The 21,846-nt window shown below is 30.1% G+C and overlaps 4 protein-coding genes across 4 annotated transcripts in view; 2 read left to right on the top strand and 2 right to left on the bottom strand.

The window, feature by feature from the left end:
* Window positions 1-21,846, top strand: part of LOC125070480 (allergen Tha p 1-like) — a 29,609-nt gene that overhangs the window by 4,989 nt on the left and 2,774 nt on the right. The gene's annotated exons all lie outside the window — the stretch shown is intronic.
* Window positions 217-20,434, top strand: LOC125070479 (allergen Tha p 1-like). Its single transcript, XM_047680369.1, has 4 exons — window positions 217-346; window positions 1,489-1,682; window positions 2,022-2,282; window positions 20,421-20,434. Exons 2-3 carry the CDS (start codon window positions 1,490-1,492, stop codon window positions 2,210-2,212), a joined length of 384 nt encoding a protein of 127 aa, XP_047536325.1. The 5' UTR covers window positions 217-346; window position 1,489; the 3' UTR covers window positions 2,213-2,282; window positions 20,421-20,434.
* Window positions 2,338-4,377, bottom strand: LOC125070483 (allergen Tha p 1-like). Its single transcript, XM_047680373.1, has 2 exons — window positions 4,098-4,377; window positions 2,338-2,613 (listed from the first exon to the last, which is right to left on the bottom strand). Exons 1-2 carry the CDS (start codon window positions 4,279-4,281, stop codon window positions 2,426-2,428), a joined length of 372 nt encoding a protein of 123 aa, XP_047536329.1. The 5' UTR covers window positions 4,282-4,377; the 3' UTR covers window positions 2,338-2,425.
* On the bottom strand, window positions 6,697-9,376 carry LOC125070477 (allergen Tha p 1-like). Its single transcript, XM_047680367.1, has 3 exons — window positions 9,273-9,376; window positions 8,982-9,168; window positions 6,697-6,971 (listed from the first exon to the last, which is right to left on the bottom strand). The coding sequence occupies exons 2-3, from the start codon at window positions 9,166-9,168 to the stop codon at window positions 6,769-6,771; spliced, it is 390 nt and encodes a 129-aa protein (XP_047536323.1). The 5' UTR covers window positions 9,273-9,376; the 3' UTR covers window positions 6,697-6,768.

A 21,846-nucleotide genomic window follows, 5' to 3' on the forward strand; every position in this document is an offset into this window, starting at 1 on the left:
TTCACATTACTAAATATATATATAATAACAATATTCGCAGTATCACTGCAAAGGGTAGCATACAAATTAATAAATTTACGACACATTTTAAACGACGGAAGTCGAAGAGTACAATGAACTCAAAAAAATACTTTTATTATAATGACAATTTTAACAAATCAAGGAAAAACTGAAACACGTTTTATTTACTTTCAATCACAACTAGGAACTAAGTTATAAATGTGTATAAAAACTTCTACCCTATAAGTAAAATTATCAGTCAATACTCGTGAGTGAGAATAGTCGTATACGATAAATTTTGCTTTTGATAAAATTAAGGATATTTTACAAGTGAATAATCTTAAAGGTAATTTTTTTTTGTTCTATGTTAACATATGCTTGACACTGTGCCAGCTTATCTATTTACCACGCACTTATAACATATTAACAGCAATACGCAGTATTGTTGTGTTCCCGTTTGAAGGGTGAGTGAGCCAGTGTACTGTGTAACTACAGGTGTGAGGGACATAACATCTTAGTTTCTAATGTTGGTGACGCATTGGCAATGTAAATAATACTTAATATTTCTTACACATGCCCAAGTCATCATCATCACCATCATCATATCAACATCACTTCTTCACATTAGGGTCTTAATTTATATACCTGCTCAAAAAAATACATACTGTATAAAATATGATCGGCAAGAATGGTATCAGCATTTTACCGTTCAAACACAATTCCGATCCCCCCAGGTTTAAAATGAACCAGCTATCCTATCACCTGTAGAGTCAATCACATGAAGTGTTATAATTTCAAAAAAGGTTTTGCATTATTGTTCCAAGGTTCAAATTTTTCAACTGTAAATGGAACAATGATACCATTTGTAAATATTTGCATAGTTTGACCACTTCAGATTTCACAGCGGCTCAGTCCAATAAAAATGTTCTCCTGACATGCGACGGTTTCAACGCATGTAGAGTCCCACACTGAAGCCCATTCTCGTTCTCAAGAAACCACTGTATTATTTATGTAATATAATATTTGTAATATTACAAACAATAACATAAGTGAATGTTAAAACAAAACGCAACCTTCATTTTGATGTAAAGTATTGTCGTCCTTATTGTCGTACTCATGTAAGGCGATTCGTATATCGGAAACGGCATGACTATGCAGTTTTATTCGTTTTACTCCAAATATATTTATTGACTTTTTTCAAAAATGTTGATACTTAAATCATAATTATTCTGTTCTCATAAAGTTGAGGAAGCTATAAAGTACTGTATGTACATTACATTAAAATTAAAAGTATACTGTAATAAAATCAACGTCGAAATACGTTTAATTCAAGTAGGTTCTTAAAAATACTTTTGTATTCCCAGGTTACAGGATTAAACTGAATATAAAGCTACATCCTGTTTAAAATGTAGATTCATAAAAACCGAAAAAAACTTATCAAATTAAAAAAATATTAAAATGTTCAAATATTTGTTTTTTTTTTTTCAGAATGAAGACTGTGATCATAGCCTGCGTTTTGTTCTTAGTCACTATGGTTCATTCGAAACCTGCAGACACGTACACAGACAAATTTGATACTATAAATATCAATGAGATCCTTGAAAATCGGCGACTACTGATTCCTTTTATTAAATGTTTGTTGGATCAAAGTAAATGTTCAGCGGAAGGGAAAGAGTTGAAATGTGAGTCTTTGTATATTATTGACTACAGCAGGATATTTTTATAGTAACTGTCTTGTTCGTATTATAAAGCTCATCCGGGTTATAATCTGGGGTAGTATCCATCAAAGTTACATTTTAAGATACTAAATAAATGAATATGAATCTTATTAATATTAATTAAAATAATCCAAACCAACCAACCCACACAAATTTATACTACATCAGCTGTTTGTAGCCGAAACCGTCTTCCATGAACTGGCCCAGGTCGTTCCACGATTTCCTTACAAACACTTAGTAATATAATCCTCTTTAATTACTTATTTTATTTTGTTAATGAAAAATTGTGTTTTGTTTTTATAGCTCACATCCAGGAAGCTTTGGAGAACAACTGTGCTAAATGTACTGATGCACAAAAGAAATGGACCCGTGTGGTGATAAGTCACTTTATCAACAACGAACCCGAACACTGGAAGGAACTCTCTGCCAAATACGACCCGCAGAGCAAGTACGTCAAGAAATATGAGGCGGAGCTAAAATCTATTAAGGCTTAATTTTACTAGCGCCGTAAAATATGATTTCTTCTGTCCTTTGATTATATTTTATTTATACAAATAAAAGCTTGTATTATATTTTTGAATATATTTTATTTGTTCTAAACTTTGATCATTATTAATATTCTATCAAAAATGTTATAAGAAAAATTAAAATTTTAAAGCTGTCTCTATTTTAGTAGTTAGAACTATGCATGTTAATTATTATGCTACTTAAACATTCGAATTAAGAAAACCTTCGTATATTTCCTTGTATTTGTTGTCCGGATCGTATTTTTTCTTCAGTTCTTCCCAAAACGTGTTCTCGTGTTCACGAATATGGGCAACGACTATGCGTGCTTTGGTTTTTTGCGTTGCAGTACATTTCTCGCATCCAGTCTGCATGGCGTCTTTAATGTGCACTGAGAAAAGGAAAGAAAAGCAAAATTATTGAAAAAGACACTTACTCTATTATTAAATTTAAATCAACGGATATAGTTTTTTCTACGTCTAATTGTCCGTAGTTAAAAAAAATCTATTTGAACCACAAGAGGACAAAAGCCGAGTCAAAAACATTTGACATTGAATTAACGCGTTACCATTGGTCGAGAAGTCATTATGGATTTCTGAAAAAATGGCGTTTCGAACGTTCACGAATCTGTTACCGGAAATTTAAATCTAGAATTGTCGGTAGTGCAAAATATAGCTGAACTATAGCGAATGTGCGTAAAAAAATTAAATAAGTTTGTTTATCTTCACTCCTTCTTCGATTAGAATAGGTTCGATGGCTGCGCATAACTTGGATAACATAATTAATTAATTCGAGTATAATAGCCGACAAATCAGATTAATCGAATAAAGGAACACCTGTGTTTAAATAAGCACCAAGACACTTCTCAAAATTTAATAAGTAATTAGTGGGCTTAAATGAGAACGAACGTACTTAGTGTGATGAACGCAATGATCGCTGATCGGGGAGATTTAAATAAGACTTCCTAAATATAATAGGAATAACAATGGCATTTTTTTCAATCACAATCAGTTATAAAGTGATTTTAGAAAGCATATACAGACAAAGTGACTTGACTTTAAAGATATATATATATAAGCATGAAAATAAAATGACAAAATTAATCTATTGCAGTTTTCCGATTCAAACTGTGGATAATTTGTAGATAACAAGAACAAACGGCAAGTAACTTAGGCGTTAATATTTTTTACTCTATCCATTGCATTTACTTGCAAATTTGAAACTTTTGCCATCATAAACAAAAACAAAAAAAAATGTAGTTGTTGCTAAGTATGTATTGGAAGAACTTATATCTAAAATATATGACAGCTAATATACTGACGTTTGCCTAGAGCATTGTTTAGATTACGCAACTAACTTTGGGAGCGAAGATATTATATCCCTAGTGCTTGTAGTTATGTTGGATCAGTCACCTTCCAAACCTGAGCGATAATACTATGTTTTGATGTTTCTCAGTTTTGGTATCACTGCTTTATTTTGATAAATTATTTTTAATCTGTTACATTATAGTAATCTGCGATCTAGTACGTTGCGATTATATACTCAAACCACAAATGTTTGCTCATAAATACATGATCAAATATAGTCTAGATATTGACATAATGGCTGGATGACTTCAGAAACATCACATGCTGTTAGGTGAAATAAAAAAAAGTAAATGTCTAAGAAACTAACTTTACCTATGTGATAATTTTAACTTTAGGTATAATTATAGTTTAGTTTACATTAAACATCCTCACATCCCCGTTACAAAGTAGTTAACCTTGGCTGTAAAATCCATTACTGTGCCACCTGTTTTCTTTATGTATATTAACTACAAGTTTATGAACAATCAAGCTTAAGTTAGGTTTATATGAAATTAAACGATCTACTTACATTTTAGTTCCTTTCCTTCAGGAGTGCAGCGACCCTGATCCAAAACGCATTTTAAGTACGACGACAACAACCTTCTGTTTGATGTAACTTCTTTTATATCAAAATCGTCGTATCTATCCGTGTATTGGTCAGCAAATGACAAACTCAAAAGCATGAAACCGAAGAGAAATATGAGCATCTTCATAATGCTGATCCTGTTCTCTTGCCGATATTAAAACGATTTCTGCAAATGTCAGTTCGTTTGTAATAAAAATCAATCCATTTCCATTTATTAAATAGGTATAAACTTTGCATTGTGGTAAATTACACAATACGCTAGGACTCGGTTTCTATTGTTGTTTATTTATACAATTAACTTTTAATTACATCAGACGCAGAAACAGTCAAGATAGTATCATTTTGAATATAGTGAGTTTTAATAAGATTTATTTTTCCACGATTATAATTAAGATTTCTTATGACATTATACTTTAAGATAATACTAATAAGCAATTATTATTAATAATCATTATTATTATTGTAAAATTTTCGTAAATCTATACTCTTGGAGGTCGTCAGAGAGTTTCTATTAAAATATATTTCGGTATGTATTTTTTTCTTTGTATTAGAAAAGCAGATGGACAAATAGTCCAATAGGCCGACAACGCACCTTCAAGCCCCCTAGTGTTGCACATGTACATGGGTGGTGGTAGTCACTTTCCTTTAGGGAAGCCTCCTCGTTTGCCACTTATTTCATTATAAAGAAAATTATGATAAGAGATGGTAAGAACCCATTGAAATAATTACAAACTATAATATTAAAATTAAATACCCCTTATACCGTCAATACTCCACCAGTCATGCGATATAAGGTTAAAATTCTCTAACCCGATCAGTCCATCAATCTATCTGACTGGAGGGCGCCCTACGTTGTATATGCCTATCCGCACACTCCACTATTAGGAGGATCCTTCGTCATACGTGACCAGCCAAGTGATCCTTCAGCCTGTTATTAATGCATGCTGTATCGGGGCTCAGTTCTTCAAGCCGTTACAAAGTAATACAAAGAAATTCGGTAGAAATACCTCTAAGTATTACCGAGTAAAACTGTGTCAAATTAAGGCGGGCAATATCGCAAGATCAACCGCGCAGGAACACGCGGACAGTTATTATAATCTGTATTAATGCAAAAAAATATTATTAATTTGAATTGGCTGTATGATGTAGGAGTTTGTCTCTCTCAAAGGATGAAATTAGAAAAAAGTTTTACTCGTACATAATACGTATACATAATCTCCGAGTTATGGGAAATTACTCTATCTATATATATTTATTGTAGCGCTGTAATATTATCTAAATTATTGTACGTGAGGTTTTTTTATAGAGCACAAGGATCTTTAATTCAACGTGTAGCGATAATCCTGTAATTAATTACAGCTATTGTCTGATTGTAATTATTGATCCTGGTAGTGTTATTATGTACTATTCATACGTTTGATGTCTCATGGATAACTGTTGTATTTTGTTTACATTTTCTTACTCAAATGCATAATTTAATTATATAAGTAGTATTTTCCGTTTGTGGCATCTGTCCGTATGTAAGGCCGGAGGGGAGGGGCATTGATAGGTTCCGTGTGTTTTTTTTGGACAAATTTTATGATGACGATGATTGTAAAGATACTACGGAACCTTTTTACTTTTTTATAAATATCTAACCTTAATGTTATTCATAGTCGCTAAATACAAAATATTTTTTATTAAAGTCAAAATCTATATTTAATATAGAAGTACACTTACATAGGTATTAGTTGTCAAAAATCAACCGCCATTCTGAGAAAGAAAATGAGGTGATTTTTTTTTAATACACAATTATGCTCGTTCGTTGATTTTATTAAAGTTTAGTAAAGTTTATTAGTATGACACAAATTAATATTGTCTTAGTATGTTTCTTTACGTGATTGCTGTTTATAGGCCATTCTGTTCTTTGGTGAATATTTTGGAGCATATCCCACCAAGCTATTCAAGTGAAACACTTACCATCATGTGGCCATTGTTCTGCCCGCCTAACTGTATCATAAAAAAATCTCAAACATTCAGGTATAATTAGAATTCTTCTTTGTCTAACACGCGATGAAGCACAAAGACCTTAGTATAAATGTTTGCTCAGACATTAAATTGCTCCCTGAGGTTAAGATTCAATCCTTTGCACTGGACCGAACTTATGCGACTCAAACAGGAACGTATTTTTACGAAGAGCGATCCAGGTTCTTCAGACATTTTGTCGATAGCAAATTGGTAATATTTATCGGATATATCAATCAAAAATATTAAGCCTATAAATGAATAAGATCGGACTAAATCGTAATATAAATGTATAATTTTACCGTATATGTACATTCTTAAGTACATAATCCTTAACAAGTTGAGCTTGACATTGAAAAATAGAATTTTTATTTTATATATTTATATAAAATTGTAATGTTTCTAATGTATAAAATAATATATAAATATTTACCTTGAATATCTTTATTATAATAAAAAGCTTTAACAAAAACAATGCCTCGGTTTTTTATAACGATTACTCACGCAAAAGAAGAAGGACGGTCATTAAAATAATACATGCGTTTAAATCTTTATTAAAAATAAATTACAAAATATTGTAAAAAAATCCATAACCTTTGTTACATTTTCCTTAGTGGGGTATGATGATGCCTTTTTCTTTTGCTTGTTCTTCGTATTTCTTCCTCCATACTCCTTCGGGATCGTACTTGGCACATAGTTCATCCCAGAACTCCTTCTCGTGTGAGATGAGCCGTTCAATAATAGTCGTAGCTCCCTCCTTTTGTTTTTCGGTACATTTTTCACAGCCCGTTTCGAGGGCGTCTTGAATATGGTCTGTAAAATGATTACAATTATGAATGAATAACTTCACTTTTAGTTTTTTAATTAACGTGGAAATAACAGTTTATCTTTAAGAAGCATTGTCCGTTGTAAACGATGTCCTTTTTAGCTGTAATTATTATACTCGGGCAGCCAAAATACGTGAAATAGTAACTCTAATTGTTGTTAATTTTCGGATATACCTGCCTCTGATTATTGGGCGGTGGCTAATTTGACTTTGGCTTATAATGGAAAAGTAATTCCAGTATTTTTAAAAGTAAATGTCCTTTTTGGTTGCTGAATGTTCTTTATTATAATGTCAGTTTTTATAATAACACTAATTATTTTTGATTAAACTTATATATTATCGTAAAATTGTAAATACTGTTAGATTATAATATTGCGAGATTGTAAACTGTCGAAACATTGAGAAAATTCGTCATTCAATTGTTTATCGGTTAAGTTAGTGATTTTACAATTTAATTGAAATTAATTTCGATAAATTATAATTATTCTAAGGAAAACAACGATACAATCAAAATAGTACGTTACTAGTGTGTTAACTTCATTTAATTAGACTATACTAATATATATACTAATTTCAAACTTTTTTTCATGGTTTTGTTTGTTCATTGATTCATTAACAACAACAACAACAATTCATTAACAATTTCATCTCAAGACGCATTTATATCTTACCGAGGAGAGCTAGACACCCGAGCCGATATATATGAGCCGAGACGGCCCAGTGTTTAGAACGCGTGCATCTTAACCGATGATTTCGGGTTCAAACCCAGTCAAGCACCTCAAAGGGAGAGGAGGCCTTAGCCTATCAGTGGGAAATCTACAGGCTTAATGTAATGCAATGTAATACACAACAACTATTACTAATAATAATAAAGAGGCAAAATATGTTTGTTTGTATGTAGGTCTAAAATCAAAAACGAATGATCAAATTGTAAAATTTTTTCACTGATGAAAGCTACATTATCCCTAAGTGATGTCAGGTATAAAGTATTTTTATATCATTTTCTTTGTTGATAAATTGCACCACTGTGAAACCGGGAGCGTCGCTAGTCTTAAATATAATGAAAGTAAAATTGTCATTTCGTACAAGTTATTACTCGATATTGTGGAGGATTCAAAGCTGAAGTCAGTCAGTTCAGAGTCTGAATATAGTTCTATAATAAACAAGGAAAGAGAAAACAATATCGAAGTTTCTTCTGTTTTTTTTTGTATGGAAATTTTACTAATGGGCGTAAATAAATTAAAAGTAGGAATAATGTCCGAAACATTATACATACTTCAAAATTTTAGTAACGTTTATGATCGAATTTAAACCGATTTGCGAACACTAGTAATATGAAACAAAATGAATTTACGACTCTCAGAATATCGCTTTAGTTTTTTAGTCTTACAAATAAACTTAAATGAATAAAATGTCTAGCACTTATCAGGGTATGGGGATGAGTGTTTTATTTTTTATATTAGTTTATTTTTTTCTTTTATTAAGCGTTAATTTAACAAGTAGATATAAAAATAGCAGATAATGTCTTGTTTTAAGTTTGTTGTATGTCACAGCCATAGCCATTGCAGGGCTGCTACGTTATTATCTCCTTTACGCTATTGCAAAAGGATTTATTGCACGCGGTAGTTAACCGCAATCAGTCGTGGTTGGGATTAAAGAAATTAGGTCAGGTGAGATAGTGCTGCAACTTTGAACACAAAATTAAGACAAATAACTAAACCAACCAACATACCCAGCCATTAAGATTATTATTAAAAGTATTACTAAGAAAAAAATAACTTTCTAATTGTATTATTATTTAATAATACAATTTTAATAAATAATATAAATGCCTGAATGTAAGAAATTACTAAAATACCTCATTTTACCTGCTATTTTTTACCTTGTGTTATTAATGGGGGCAATAAGAGTGTATTATCATGATCGAATCGAGGTTTTTCAGAAAGATCGAGGGTACTTGTGAAAACAAGACAACCGAAATGAAATAGACAACTTACCCTTCAACTCCTTGCCCTCGGGGCTGCATTTGCCTTTATCCAGCATACAGTTGACATAAGCTGTCAACAATCTCTTATTCTCCAAAATCTCGTGAATGTTGATGTTGTCATATTTGTCAGTGTACTTCTCCTCCGCGAGCACTGCCACTGCCAGGCAGCAGATCACAACGAAAGGTTTGGTAAGCATCTGGAAGTAAAAGGAAAAATTCGCATACATTTTTATATTATTAAATAGAATCCATGTTACTTTATAAATGTTATAAATTGTACGGTTATAATATTAAAACTAACCGTTACAGAATATAACGATTGTGATTCTACAAGGCGATGGTGACTTATGAGCAATCACATACAGCTCATGTATTTATAGTAGATACATTCAAGCTTAAAACGTCTAATTTACTCTTCGTCAGATCATTGTTTCATTTTTCCCGGTGCATAAAAAGACACTATACAGGCTGTTTTGTTTGAACTACATTAGTAAATGCTGAATTGTAAATAAATGACGTTAGTCGTATTTTATTCGGTTTTTCTTCATATTCTTAATTTGAAATTCAATTTTCAAATATTATGCTAACAATTATTTTTTTATTAAACTGAAATAATAAGACTACGTGTTTTTACGAACGAGTTATTGCTGGTAGCACTCTAACTACCATTAAAATATTAACTTTGTAAAATATGTATTAAGTACTTGATTTAAATATTTTTATATGATAATTTAATGATATAATAAAATATATGAAATAACAAAAAAACTGTCATTATGTATAAAAAAAAATATTCTTATTGATTTTCTTTAACACAAAAAGTATCCAATGTAAGGTAATATTCATTTATGAGATTATAATGATTAAAAAGTGCATAAGCGCTAGGAAAAAAATAGTTTAAAAAACTAAAAAACACGCTTTTAACATGCACTAAAAATTATAAAAGCCAACCCTTTCATTTAATATCCATATCATGAGGGTGCACTTTAAATAACCAATCCGCCATCTTGGATGTCCGCCATATTGGATTTAAATCACGTGACTATTTTTTTCGTATTGTTGACAGCAAACCCCAAGCAAACCCTTTCATTTGATACCCATATCATGGGGGTGCTTTACAAATAGCCAGTCCGCCATCTTGGGGAAGCCGCCATATTGGAATTGTAATGAGGTTTCTTAGCTAGTCATGTATTGTCACCAGAACTCAGAGCGTGTGCATCCCTATCGAAGACCGGGAAGTGGATCAAATTAAGATTCCAAGATTTTCTTACATACATAGTTACATGTGAAGCTAATATAAGCGTGTTAAAAAAAGAATTAAAAAAAATGAAAAAGTTTCAACAATAACCTGTCAGATTATATCAGGACGCTATGGAATACGATCTGATTTTGTATATTATTTCTGATGTAGTTAATATTAATAAGATATTATATTCAACACTAACTGCGAAAGGAATTTTAATGACATATTTGACAGTGAGCAATTCTGGCTCTGTAAGTGGATCACTTATGGATCAGTACTTGGTAGAGCTTTGGTTGTTGGTGTTCAAGGTTGCTTAGTGTAGTATTCACGCAAAATCTTATATTCTACTACCAATCAGTAATAATTAGTATCTATTATTATGTTCCAGTTGAAAGGGTGAGTGAGCCAGTTTAAATACAGGCTCTGAAGAGAAGTGAAAGTATTTATACAGCTAGATTATCCAATTATATAAAACAATAAAATATATTCAGCTGCATCTCCTCTGTATGAAATTAATGAGACATGCTTTTACGTTTTGAGTAGGTAATACATTTTTTTTTTTAACTATAAAAATGCTCAATAACATACACATAAGTAAGGCGCTTGCCTTCTTATCTCAGAAGCTGCTGGGCCCAATATTTTGAAAAGAATACGTAATAAATCATAATAAACACGTAGTAGAAAAATAAACCTAACCACAAGGTCTTTATGAGATTTCACACGCAATTAAAAAGAACAGAACCCTTCCACGCGAATCAAAAATTTTAGGATACCGTTCCGGATTTTATTATATGGTCACATTGTATAAGCGGAATTAAAATAATAAAAACTATTATTTTTCTATACAAACTACCATATACCTGAGAGAATAAGATTATATACCGCTACTTGCAGATACACTTGTTTCCTAACCATTTAAACTGGGACACGACAATTACTCAGATAAACTTGCAAAAAGCATTACTACCTAGAATAAATATCTTAAAAAAGCTATAATACATATGGTATATTTGTTATTTGATGTTTTTCAAGTTCACTTGTTTAATTTTTAATGAAAAGTGTACAGTCTGTATAATAGTAACAAATTCAACAATTGAGGGAAAAATGCATACACCCGTTCTCTAAAATTTTTATCTGTCACCTTGAATATTATATATTATTAACACTTGAAAAATATAATATAATGATGTTTATCCTTTGGTCAGTAATTATGTAATCTTTTTAACTTCATGATATGCGTTCAATTGTTTTTAAATTCAAAAGACACACTGGAAAATTACCATAATTAATGCCCCCGTACGCGTTATATATAATTTATAGGACTTGATCACGACTTCTTATATAGAAAATAATGTATTGTGTCTTTTATTGTTCGTAGAAAAAAAATAAACGAGTATTCTATTTATTAATTTCAACAATACATATACCTTGACAATATTTAATAGAGAAAAAACATGCAAATGCATTAGGTTATATGATCTATTTTTAAAACAGACAACTAAAGTTCAATAGAGCTATTCTCTAAGAATTAGAAAAACGGGTAATTAATTCGAAACATATATACAATAATATAATAATATTCGAAATTATACTCTAGTTAAACAAACGCCTTACATATTAACGATATAATATCAATTAATAAGAGCATTCAGCAAAAACCAACAAAACTAAATTCGTAGTAATAAAATCGCTTTACTCGGTTTAATTGACATACGTTCACACCGTTTCCTCTATATGAAATATTTTTTTGTTGCTAGTCGTTAGTTTTTTTTTTTTTGCTTCGACAAAAACGTAAACAAAAGGAGATGTCAAAAGATATAAATAAGCTTTTATTCGATGTGATGCGTCATAAATAGTAATTCTCGTTTCAGTAATGTTCTATTCAAAACTATTTAAAAAAAAAATATATCCTAATAGACTGATCACGCCTCACATTTGTATTCGGGAATATAAAAAAGTTTAAGCACGTTTAAAAAACATAATTCAAATGACAGCCGTGTTTGAGTAATAAATGGCATTTTTTTATCATTTGATTTGACGTTCAAATAGTAAACAAAGAAGAAAAGATGTTGAGTTAATTTATTATTATGATCATTTGTTAGGTATTTATAGGATACTGTAGTATATTCCGTAAAGATAAACAAACCTTACATATTCAATGCGATTTGCTAATAAATCTGCTATTTTATACACTTCAAACAGTTATAGGTAATTCTATTCCACTTAACTACTCATATCCACATAATTTCTTTGACATCGATATAATTTGACAAAGTGTCATTTTTTCATGAAATCATAATGATATAATAATCCAAGGTCAAAGTTGTTTATTTGAAAAGACAAACAGACAAACTCGTCTGTTCCATCGAAATCAGCCAATCCCTGCCTTAAGACGCGCCTTATGCGTCATAATTTTTTTCACTGTAATTTTTAATATGTCCTTTTATAGGTACTATAAGGTTGTATTTTATTTATATTTCATAACAATCGACTTATCAGCTCAGTCGATATACGGCAATACAAAACCTTACAGAGTTACTTTCGAAATAATAATATTAATAGGGATTAACGAATACTATAAAAATATAAACTAATTTTGTTTTTGTAAAACAGCAAGTCTCAAACCTTCTTTATATCCAATGACATTCCAGTTCATTGGATTGCATATAATTAAGTTAAGATCATAAGAAAATTGCTCAGGAAACCGGTCTATATATTAAACTTTATGAACAATTCTATAATGTACAGGCGTCCAAGTTAACTTTTTCAAAACAGTAGAGTTTTTCTTCATATAAAAATTTAAACCAAAAAATATTTTAGCGATTGTCATTTATCAAAAACCATTTATTGGAAGGAGAAGATTTTCAAAGCAAAAAATAAGTTATTGATAAATAACATTAAGTTGAAATAGCCAACAAGCCCTCTAATTTTATGAAAGTAACATAAGGAATCTCCAAGGCGACCTGAAATTTCTACATTTCAAATAGTCACATTTCCAGCTAAAATCAAAAGTCATAACCAAATATTTGACAGGCACGGGAATTTATTTAGTAGAGTTAATGTTACAGCTAAATCTGTTCAAAATTATATATATATATATATATATATATATATATATATAATAAACAATCCCCACTTTAATAAAAAAAGGAAATTATTCATTTTAATCAACACATAGAAAAAGAGCTAAGTAATTAAAACAGAAAATATTTAAACATTAACAACAGATACAAACAAAAAACACTTACACTGAAATTTAACAAAATATTTATAAAAAAAGCTCATGATCAAAAGAAATTATTATGGTATTAAAAAGGACGAAGAATTTAAAGAAATTTAGAATGAGGAAACATTGATTAATGTTCTAAAAATATTTTTAATAAAGATTATAAAAACTATCTTAACGAATTTCAAGCTTCTAAGCTTTGTTCGAGTTTGTTGTAAAAAATATGGTGTCCTTATTATACCGAAATGTTAAAACCATACGATTACATACAAAAATATCTCTTATAGTGTTGCAGAGTTCCCACGGTAATCTGAGCATCTTCAAACTTATACTTATATTACTTATACAAATATATATATATATATATGTATGAATTTCCGGATAAAAAAGTAGAAAATACGTAAGTTTTAATATTTTAAATTTATGATATTGTTAACTGTATATTAATAACAGGAAAAATGAATGCGTATGCAGGAATGAATTATGCGTCAAATTAAACATAATAGAGCATTTATCATATATTTATTTTTTTATAATAAAATCACAATTATGGTTCGATTGAATTTAATATTTTATAAGAAATCGGTAGTACTCCAAATCTCTGGTACACTTCAATGAAACGTTAAAATAAATGGTTGGAAAATCCTAAGTAGGTAACAATTAACTTTGTTACGTATTAAGCTATTATCAATTGAATACTGAATGCTTGACGTTGACACCTATAGACAAGATAATGGATGCACTTAGCCTTCAATTGTGTACTAGATCAAGTACAAAACCTATTGCTCGAGAAGAGATAAAATCTCAATAAAAGACAAAGATTCTCATTAAAAGAAATATTACGGAAGAATAAGTTAAAAACAGCTGAGGGAATATACTTAATGACATGCAATTAAATGTGGCAATAATGAAAATTTATTTGTATTTCGTTTTTAAACTTTCATTTTAAATACAATTCAAAGTATTTAATATTAACATTATGTCACTAGAAATTCAATAAATACAAAATTTTCACGTAAAAACTAAACCCTGTCTGTCAATGCAATTATCGAATGCTCTTGAGCACAACTACTAATACTTATAAGAGAATTTACATATATTCAAGAAACCGGACGAATTGATACTGATTCCCTGGGAACGACGATGGGCCCTAGAGTGGGACGCTACATGCGTTGATACGCTGGCCTCTTCTCATAAAGATGGAACGAATAACAAATTATTCCAAATAATGGCTTTGAGTCATTTGCATTTAAAACATTTGGACCTTAGAGTAGCAGTGCAACACCTTCATGACAAATATAACACCACGCCTTGTTACATACACTGGTTTTTAGCATTGTAAAAAATTAATCAGCCTTACTGGAAGACTTCCTGTAAGGCTGGTTTATATTTCACTCAAAGGATCGGAATTGTATTTTTTAAAAGAAAATAAATTATTAGATATCGTGTTTTAAATTTTAGCCAGGTTGAGTTCAAATGTGTTTATTCTACAAAAAATAATTGATTATTTTAGATACTATATCGGATATTGGATGGTTGGATGATTGGATTTGATTTGTCATTTCAGTTTCACTAACTTTGATTAATTAATAATTGATACTTTATTGTAATTGGCAGCTTTCGATATATCCTCAAAACTGAGTATCTAATGAAATTTTAAAATTGTTTTGAATATAAACACCATTGTTGTTTTGAGTCTTTGAATCTTTACAGTATTTATTAAGTTTCAGGTTTTTTTTTACAACATACTAGTTTTCCGCATTATATATAAACATAAACCTTGCTGGTAATATTTCCAAAGATGTTCCTAAACTCTAAAATCAGATATATCAGAAAGCTGACAAGAAATTGATCGTTCAATATATCAAAAAACTTTAAAGAAATAATACGAAAATTTCAAATTCAGTTTAATATTTTGAAGTGACGATTTCTCTACACTTTTATCTGCAAAGTCCTAATGAAGACAATACAACTGTCGATTTATTCTGTAAAATGCTACTGTCGATTTATTCTGTAAGAACAAAATCGGAATGAAATGCAGAACACCTTCGTGAAATACAAGAAAGTGATATGCGACACTGACTAACGGATATAATTAATAAACAAAAATACATTAAAATGATGAGGATCATATTTTATTAATAATAATAATATAAAAATAACGTAAACATTTCATAAGTGCGGTACGAAGTGATTTCTTATATATCGTTTTAAACGAGCGTATATACATATACGACATTCATTTCTTTTTTTTTGCCATACTTTTCCTTACATAAAGCTGATTGAATTATGTAAAATAATGGGCATAATGAGAGTGCATAGGTTTTTTTCATTATTATTGCTTGGGTATTCAAATATATAAAATCGTGAGTGCAGTCTTATACCGTGGTAAAACGATGCTCTATTTAACACCTGACAAGGCCAACACTCATGCGCACCAGTGCAGTCCTAATACCATTATAAGCAGCCCAAGGTTGCATATTTTACTTGATAGCTGGTTTATTTGGAATTGTTCATTGGTAAATAATCAAATAATATAATATAATGAATACGTGGATGTCAATCGAAGCCTACTTTTTAAACTCGCCTTCTGTGGGAACGGGAAGCGAAAATAGGTCGTCTTCAATGTATTTGGATAAAAAGTTCTTACTTACTTGGTTGGCGCCAGGTTTTAGGACATTCTAAATTTTGTAATGATTTCGTCTATATATATTTCTTGCTTAAGAAATCACTCTCGCAATCACAAAGCCTTGTTAATTGGTTTGCATTTATGTAGGTCCTGTGAGCTGGATGACCATGTTTGGAATTATTATTCACGATTTTAGTGATAACTATCTATCTTTAAAATCCTTAGAAATATTTTATATCATTTCATAATCATCACCATCGTTTTCATTAAAATCATCATCAAAATTGTAACGACAATAACGACATGAAACATCTTTTAAGTAAAGCGCATACTATTTTATTTCGCTTTTTATTTTAACTCTGAGCTGTAAAGATTTATTAGACCACAAGCACCTTTTTGCTTTCTTAAAGTTGATTCGTATATCAATATTAAGCTTATAATTGTTTAAATGCAAATATATAAAAAAAATAAAATAAAATAAATATTTATATAGGTATATTTTGGCAACAAACATTAGTTACCTAAGTTTTAACTAGTTTGTAAATATTTTCAGTGTGTAAATTTAACTCACAAGGTCACAATGAAAACTTGCTTATCAATGACATCTCGCTGGTATTATATTTAATTGGGCAATATTAAATTGTACGTCAAAACAGTGACGCTCGCGTTATTTATAGTTTAAACTATACGGATAGCACCAATTATACGAGTATGATATACAGTTCTGACGAATAAGCGCGGTGATTAAATAAAACCTCGACTTTTTGGACCATTTTGGTGCGGTTGGATCTAAGGCTTTAAATACTTTAGTGTTCCATTTGGAAGACATGACAATATATATTTTAATTCCTATACTAATCCATTTTATAGTCGATGCTATGCGTTCAGCTATCAATTGTTTTTTTCTCATGTTGCAGCTCGGCGCATTATACATATGTATATGTATAATGTATAAAGTATTCCTGTCTTTTCTTCTGGTGTATTTGATTGAACAATACCAAGTTTGTATTATTGCGTTTTTACATTATAGCAAAAACACAAACATGCACTAAAATTATAAACTTATTCAGCAACTCTAATATTATAAGGTTGTCATTGTAATTTAAAAATAGTGGAGATTTTATTCAATCGACGGATTAAATAAGTAGTTACAACAAAATTGAAAATAGACTTTATTAAAAAAAAATCATTTCAAAATTGTTAACTGTATAAATTAAAGGAAATTTGCTCAAAAAGCTAAAAGATATCGTTTATTCAAGTAGGCTTTTACAAGCACTTTTGAATCGTCATTTAACAAACTATATTAAGTGAAGCTACCACCAGTTCGGAATGTAGATTCTACCGAGTAAAACTGGCAAGAAACTCAATAGTTACTCTTTTTCAATATTTAAAAATACAGTCATGTTAGTTAAATACAATTATATATGTATGTAATATATCCTGCCTGGAAGTGAACAAGTATTAACTCCACGCTTTTTGATCATCTGTAAAATCTTGTATTGAATAATATGACTTATTTACCAATGTATTTTTTACTTAGTTATTCTAAGGCTTGAGCCTTATCTTAGAATAAGTCTACAAGTATTCATCTATATTTACAGTTCAGTACAGTGTGAGGTACCGCCCTGATTGGTTAGAAAATAAATTAATGAATTCTTAATTAACTTAATCTATATGTGCAATTATTTAATTCAAGTCATGCTTGATATAATGTTGATACGTTTTTGTATAACGTTTTTAATGTAATTACAGTCATTATTAGTTCTTCTCTGTTGTAAACTATTATTTTTTATCACAGCAAGTTTTAATTTTATTTGTTTAAGCTTTATTTTCAGAAAAAAATATGGTATAAAAAATTTAGTCGTCTCTATCAGACCTAACAGTTATGCATGATGACGATAAAAATTAGATAAAACCGAAGGTAGTCCAGTAGCTGGAACACGTGTATCTTAACCGAAAATTTCGAGTTAAGCCGGGACAGGCACCACGGAGTTTTGATACGATTGTTTTGTGTCCATAGGTAAAGGCAAACATCATGAAGAAAAATAAATGTGTCAGATGAAAATCTGCCATGTGTGTTAGTGAGGAGCAGCGTGGGGGAATAACCTGTTAACCTTCTGTTCAAAAATAGTTAGAGGCCTTAACCTTTGCTAGGACATGAAGGCTTTAACAAAATATTCATAAAATACACTCCATTTACTACCACCAACCGTGTTTATACCACGTAAATAGTTACACTGCCTTTAAACCGGAATGTTTGAATTAAGCCAGTGAAACTACAGACAAGGGACATTTCAGTTCCTAATGTGGGTTACATAATGATAATTCAAGGGGTATTTATTATTTCTTACAGTACCTATAATTAAATATGATTTAGATTATATAATAAATAAACGCTACTAACGAGAACAAAAACAAAAGATCAATCAATATAGTTAATTAAATACATGTATGCACTTATTATACACTAGGTTATTTAAAAATCAACTTTATTAAACAGAATTTTCCATTAACTATCAAATGCAATGAGGAAAATAACAAAGAAAAAATATTCGAATGAAAATAGAATCGACACAGTAGGATTATTGTTCTAGAAATCGTAGACTTATGATATTGCTTTTATAATAATACAGGCGCTTCTAAATTATTGGCTCCTAAATTAAAATAAAAACAATTATACAATAAAGTTTTTATATTAAAAAAATATATATTTAAGTTTATATCAAAATATTTTAAGTTTTAGTAGTTCTTATTAATTATATATACTTATAAATATATAGTCAGTTTATGTACTATAAAAATATATATGATGCTATAATCTTTTGTAAAGTTAAGGCATTTTTGATCAAACAAAACTCAGCCTTCTTAAAGACTCTGACCCTGGCTGTGTAACAAGTTTAAGCCAGTTCTGATAATAGGATCCGATGTTAAATCCCTTTTCTTACAAAATACACTTTCTATTTCAACATTCAAAGTGGAACACAACCATACATAGTACTTTAGAAAATAAGATAAGCAGCGGTACCAAGTGTGCTTGGTCATTATAGGAGCCTTCAAGAAAAGAGCGTATTCATTCCTTAAAGGCCGACAACGCACCTGCAAGCCCCGGTGTTGCAGATATCCATTGGAGGTTGTAATCACTTTCCATCAGGACAGCCTCATGCTCGTTTGCCCCCTATAATATAAAAATTAAAAAAATATATGAGGTAAATATGAACCAATAACAGCAGAATGATGGACTGTCTTGAAATAATAAACTTATATACATGACATAAGGTAGGAAATTATAAGGTGGGTTGTATAGAGTTGCAGAAAACAACAGTGTTAGTAGGCGAACGTCATTTGTATCCTGATGACATTTTTAAATATTCGTCGCTTATTCGAAATTATATTTTTGTTCCATTCACAGTTGAAACACTTGGATCATGCAGTAGTAGAAAATCTTCATCAAAGTATAAGACCTCGCCTTATTACCTCCACTGGTAACTGGGCTGGTTCATTTTTGCGCAGAGTTTTTGAACTGGCAATTCAACAGGAAAATACTGCTAGCATTCTTGCCACTAATCCATTCTTACTTACAAATCGTTAAGATTTTAATGTCAATAATTCGTATGTATTTTGCTAATGACATTTTAAAATATTGTTCTAATGAAATTCGCCAAAAACTTTTCGAAAAAAGCGACGAATCTTGATTATCTTTTCTGTGTCTGTTAATTGTATATCAATTGGTACATATATTGATTAATGTTTACCGTATTTTAATTACAAATATCTCTCAATATACCAATTTATTAAAGTATTTTATATAAGATTATTTGGATCTTAGATTTATTAAAGCTAGGATTTATAGATTTTTATTTAGAAATGTACCGGAGATGTTTCAAGCCTAAATTTTGACTTGATCCATTTGAAACATGCGCCCCTTTACATTATTGGTGCATATTTAGAAATACTAGCGTCCGCACGTGCACTTCTGGTTATCTCTATTCCAAATTTCATCTAAACCACGCATATTTTTTGCTGATTGAGTAACAAACATACAGAGATTTAAATTTTTGCACACACTACAAAATATAATACAGTGAAAAGTAGCTAGCTTAATGCTAAAAAAACATTCTCTACGTCAGAAAATAATGTATCTAAGTGTGCAAAAACATTTATATGCGCACATCACTTTATGTATAAATACATAAAACTGTCTTAGTCATAATAACTATAATTAACTATAGTAACAGCTAAATTAAAAATAAATTATTCATTTGGTATAAGAATCTTCGTTCTCCGCCCGAATTGAGGTAGGTCAACAGTAATGTGTATGTCTGAATCAATGAATTTTAATTTGTAATAAGAGAAATATTATACAAAGATGATTCATAAACGAATGGTCTACAAGTTTCCTAGGTCGCTACCATACCTTCCTATTATTATAATTATCATATTGCAAAACAATCTGCGTGTTTAAAAGGATTAGAATTAATATTCAGAGAATAATAAAGCAATAGATGTTCGTTTTAATTGTATCTGGATATTACAAGGGTTTCAATCTTATACAATGTTTTCAAGAGTAATTATGTTAATCTACCAGTTAGTAAAACATTTTTATGATGTAAATCAAATGAAACCAATTTGATTTCATATTAAGATATAATACCTATAATAAAATAGTATATTTAATTAACATTCGCTTGTAATTAATGGTAAGGCTTTGCCCGTAGGGCCCGTCTAATTTACCGCAGAGCAGAAATACTGACTATTGTTTACTGAAGTTTGCCGGTGTATCAGGCTCAAGGGACATAAAATCTCTGTTGCCACCACCATTGGAGGCGCATTGACGATGTAAATCTTACGGCGCCAATGTCTATGAGCAGGGATGACCTCTTACCCTCAGGTGGTCGTATTATCCGCCTTCCTATGCAATAAATTAATATTGAAATATATATATAAATTAACTTGTTTGAAAATTTTTACTACTGAGTAACTTGTTGGTTTTTATCGGTAGAATCTACATTCCGAACCGATGTTACTAAATTTAAGAACCTACTTGAATAAATATTTTAATTTAATTTACTTTGGGATAAGTCATGGTGCATTGAAAAAAATACTTTAATCTTAAGCATTCTTTTGTATGGAAAACGCATAAGAATTCAATTGGGATTTCGAATTACATACATTTTAAGCATTTATTTCGGTGATCATATTCTAAATTTCTATCAAAAGAGTACGACATCTTCTCGTTTATTTGTAAAGTACGTTTGTTTAGAGATAATCGATTTGATAAATTCGATGATTCTTTATCAATGATTAAGAGGTTAAAATCTTGGCATCACTGAATTTTTGGATGTTTAAATTATGTTTCAATCGATCTTGTAATTGGCAACGAAAACATCTAATTGACCTCGTATTACTAAAAGAAGTTCTGGCAAACCAAAAGGCAGGAGCAGTTTAATTTATCTATTGTTTTTTAGTTTTTACATTACAAACTTTCGCCTTAAGAGAAGAGAAGATATGTTTATTCAAAGTCTTTTTGAATATAATGAACCTTCTAGTACCGAAGTGATATTATTATGACATACCTATATATAATGTCTGCCTGTGGTCTAACATACCACCAAATAATAAAAAAAAAAAAATTAAAAATGTATTTTTTTTTTGGTTAGTAATTTTTATTTTAGGTTTTACACGAATTTTACTTTAATTTTTTTTTTTTTTTGGACTTTGTACGACTAAAAATGAACACGAAGCATTAACTAGCTAGTTGACGAATACTTACAGCATTT

This window comes from Vanessa atalanta, chromosome 17 (assembly GCF_905147765.1).
Source record: "Vanessa atalanta chromosome 17, ilVanAtal1.2, whole genome shotgun sequence".
Classification (NCBI taxonomy): domain Eukaryota; kingdom Metazoa; phylum Arthropoda; class Insecta; order Lepidoptera; family Nymphalidae; genus Vanessa; species Vanessa atalanta.

Bases quoted from the DNA above. Each gene is read 5' to 3' on its own strand.
- LOC125070479 (XM_047680369.1), top strand. From the start codon at position 1,490: ATGAAGACTGTGATCATAGCCTGCGTTTTGTTCTTAGTCACTATGGTT. The intron at 1,683-2,021 runs GTGAGTCTTTGT...TTGTTTTTATAG, and splicing joins GGAAGGGAAAGAGTTGAAAT to CTCACATCCAGGAAGCTTTG.
- LOC125070483 (XM_047680373.1), bottom strand. From the start codon at position 4,281: ATGAAGATGCTCATATTTCTCTTCGGTTTCATGCTTTTGAGTTTGTCA. The intron at 2,614-4,097 runs GTAAGTAGATCG...TCCTTTTCTCAG, and splicing joins TGAAGGAAAGGAACTAAAAT to TGCACATTAAAGACGCCATG.
- LOC125070477 (XM_047680367.1), bottom strand. From the start codon at position 9,168: ATGCTTACCAAACCTTTCGTTGTGATCTGCTGCCTGGCAGTGGCAGTG. The intron at 6,972-8,981 runs GTAAGTTGTCTA...ATCATTTTACAG, and splicing joins CGAGGGCAAGGAGTTGAAGG to ACCATATTCAAGACGCCCTC.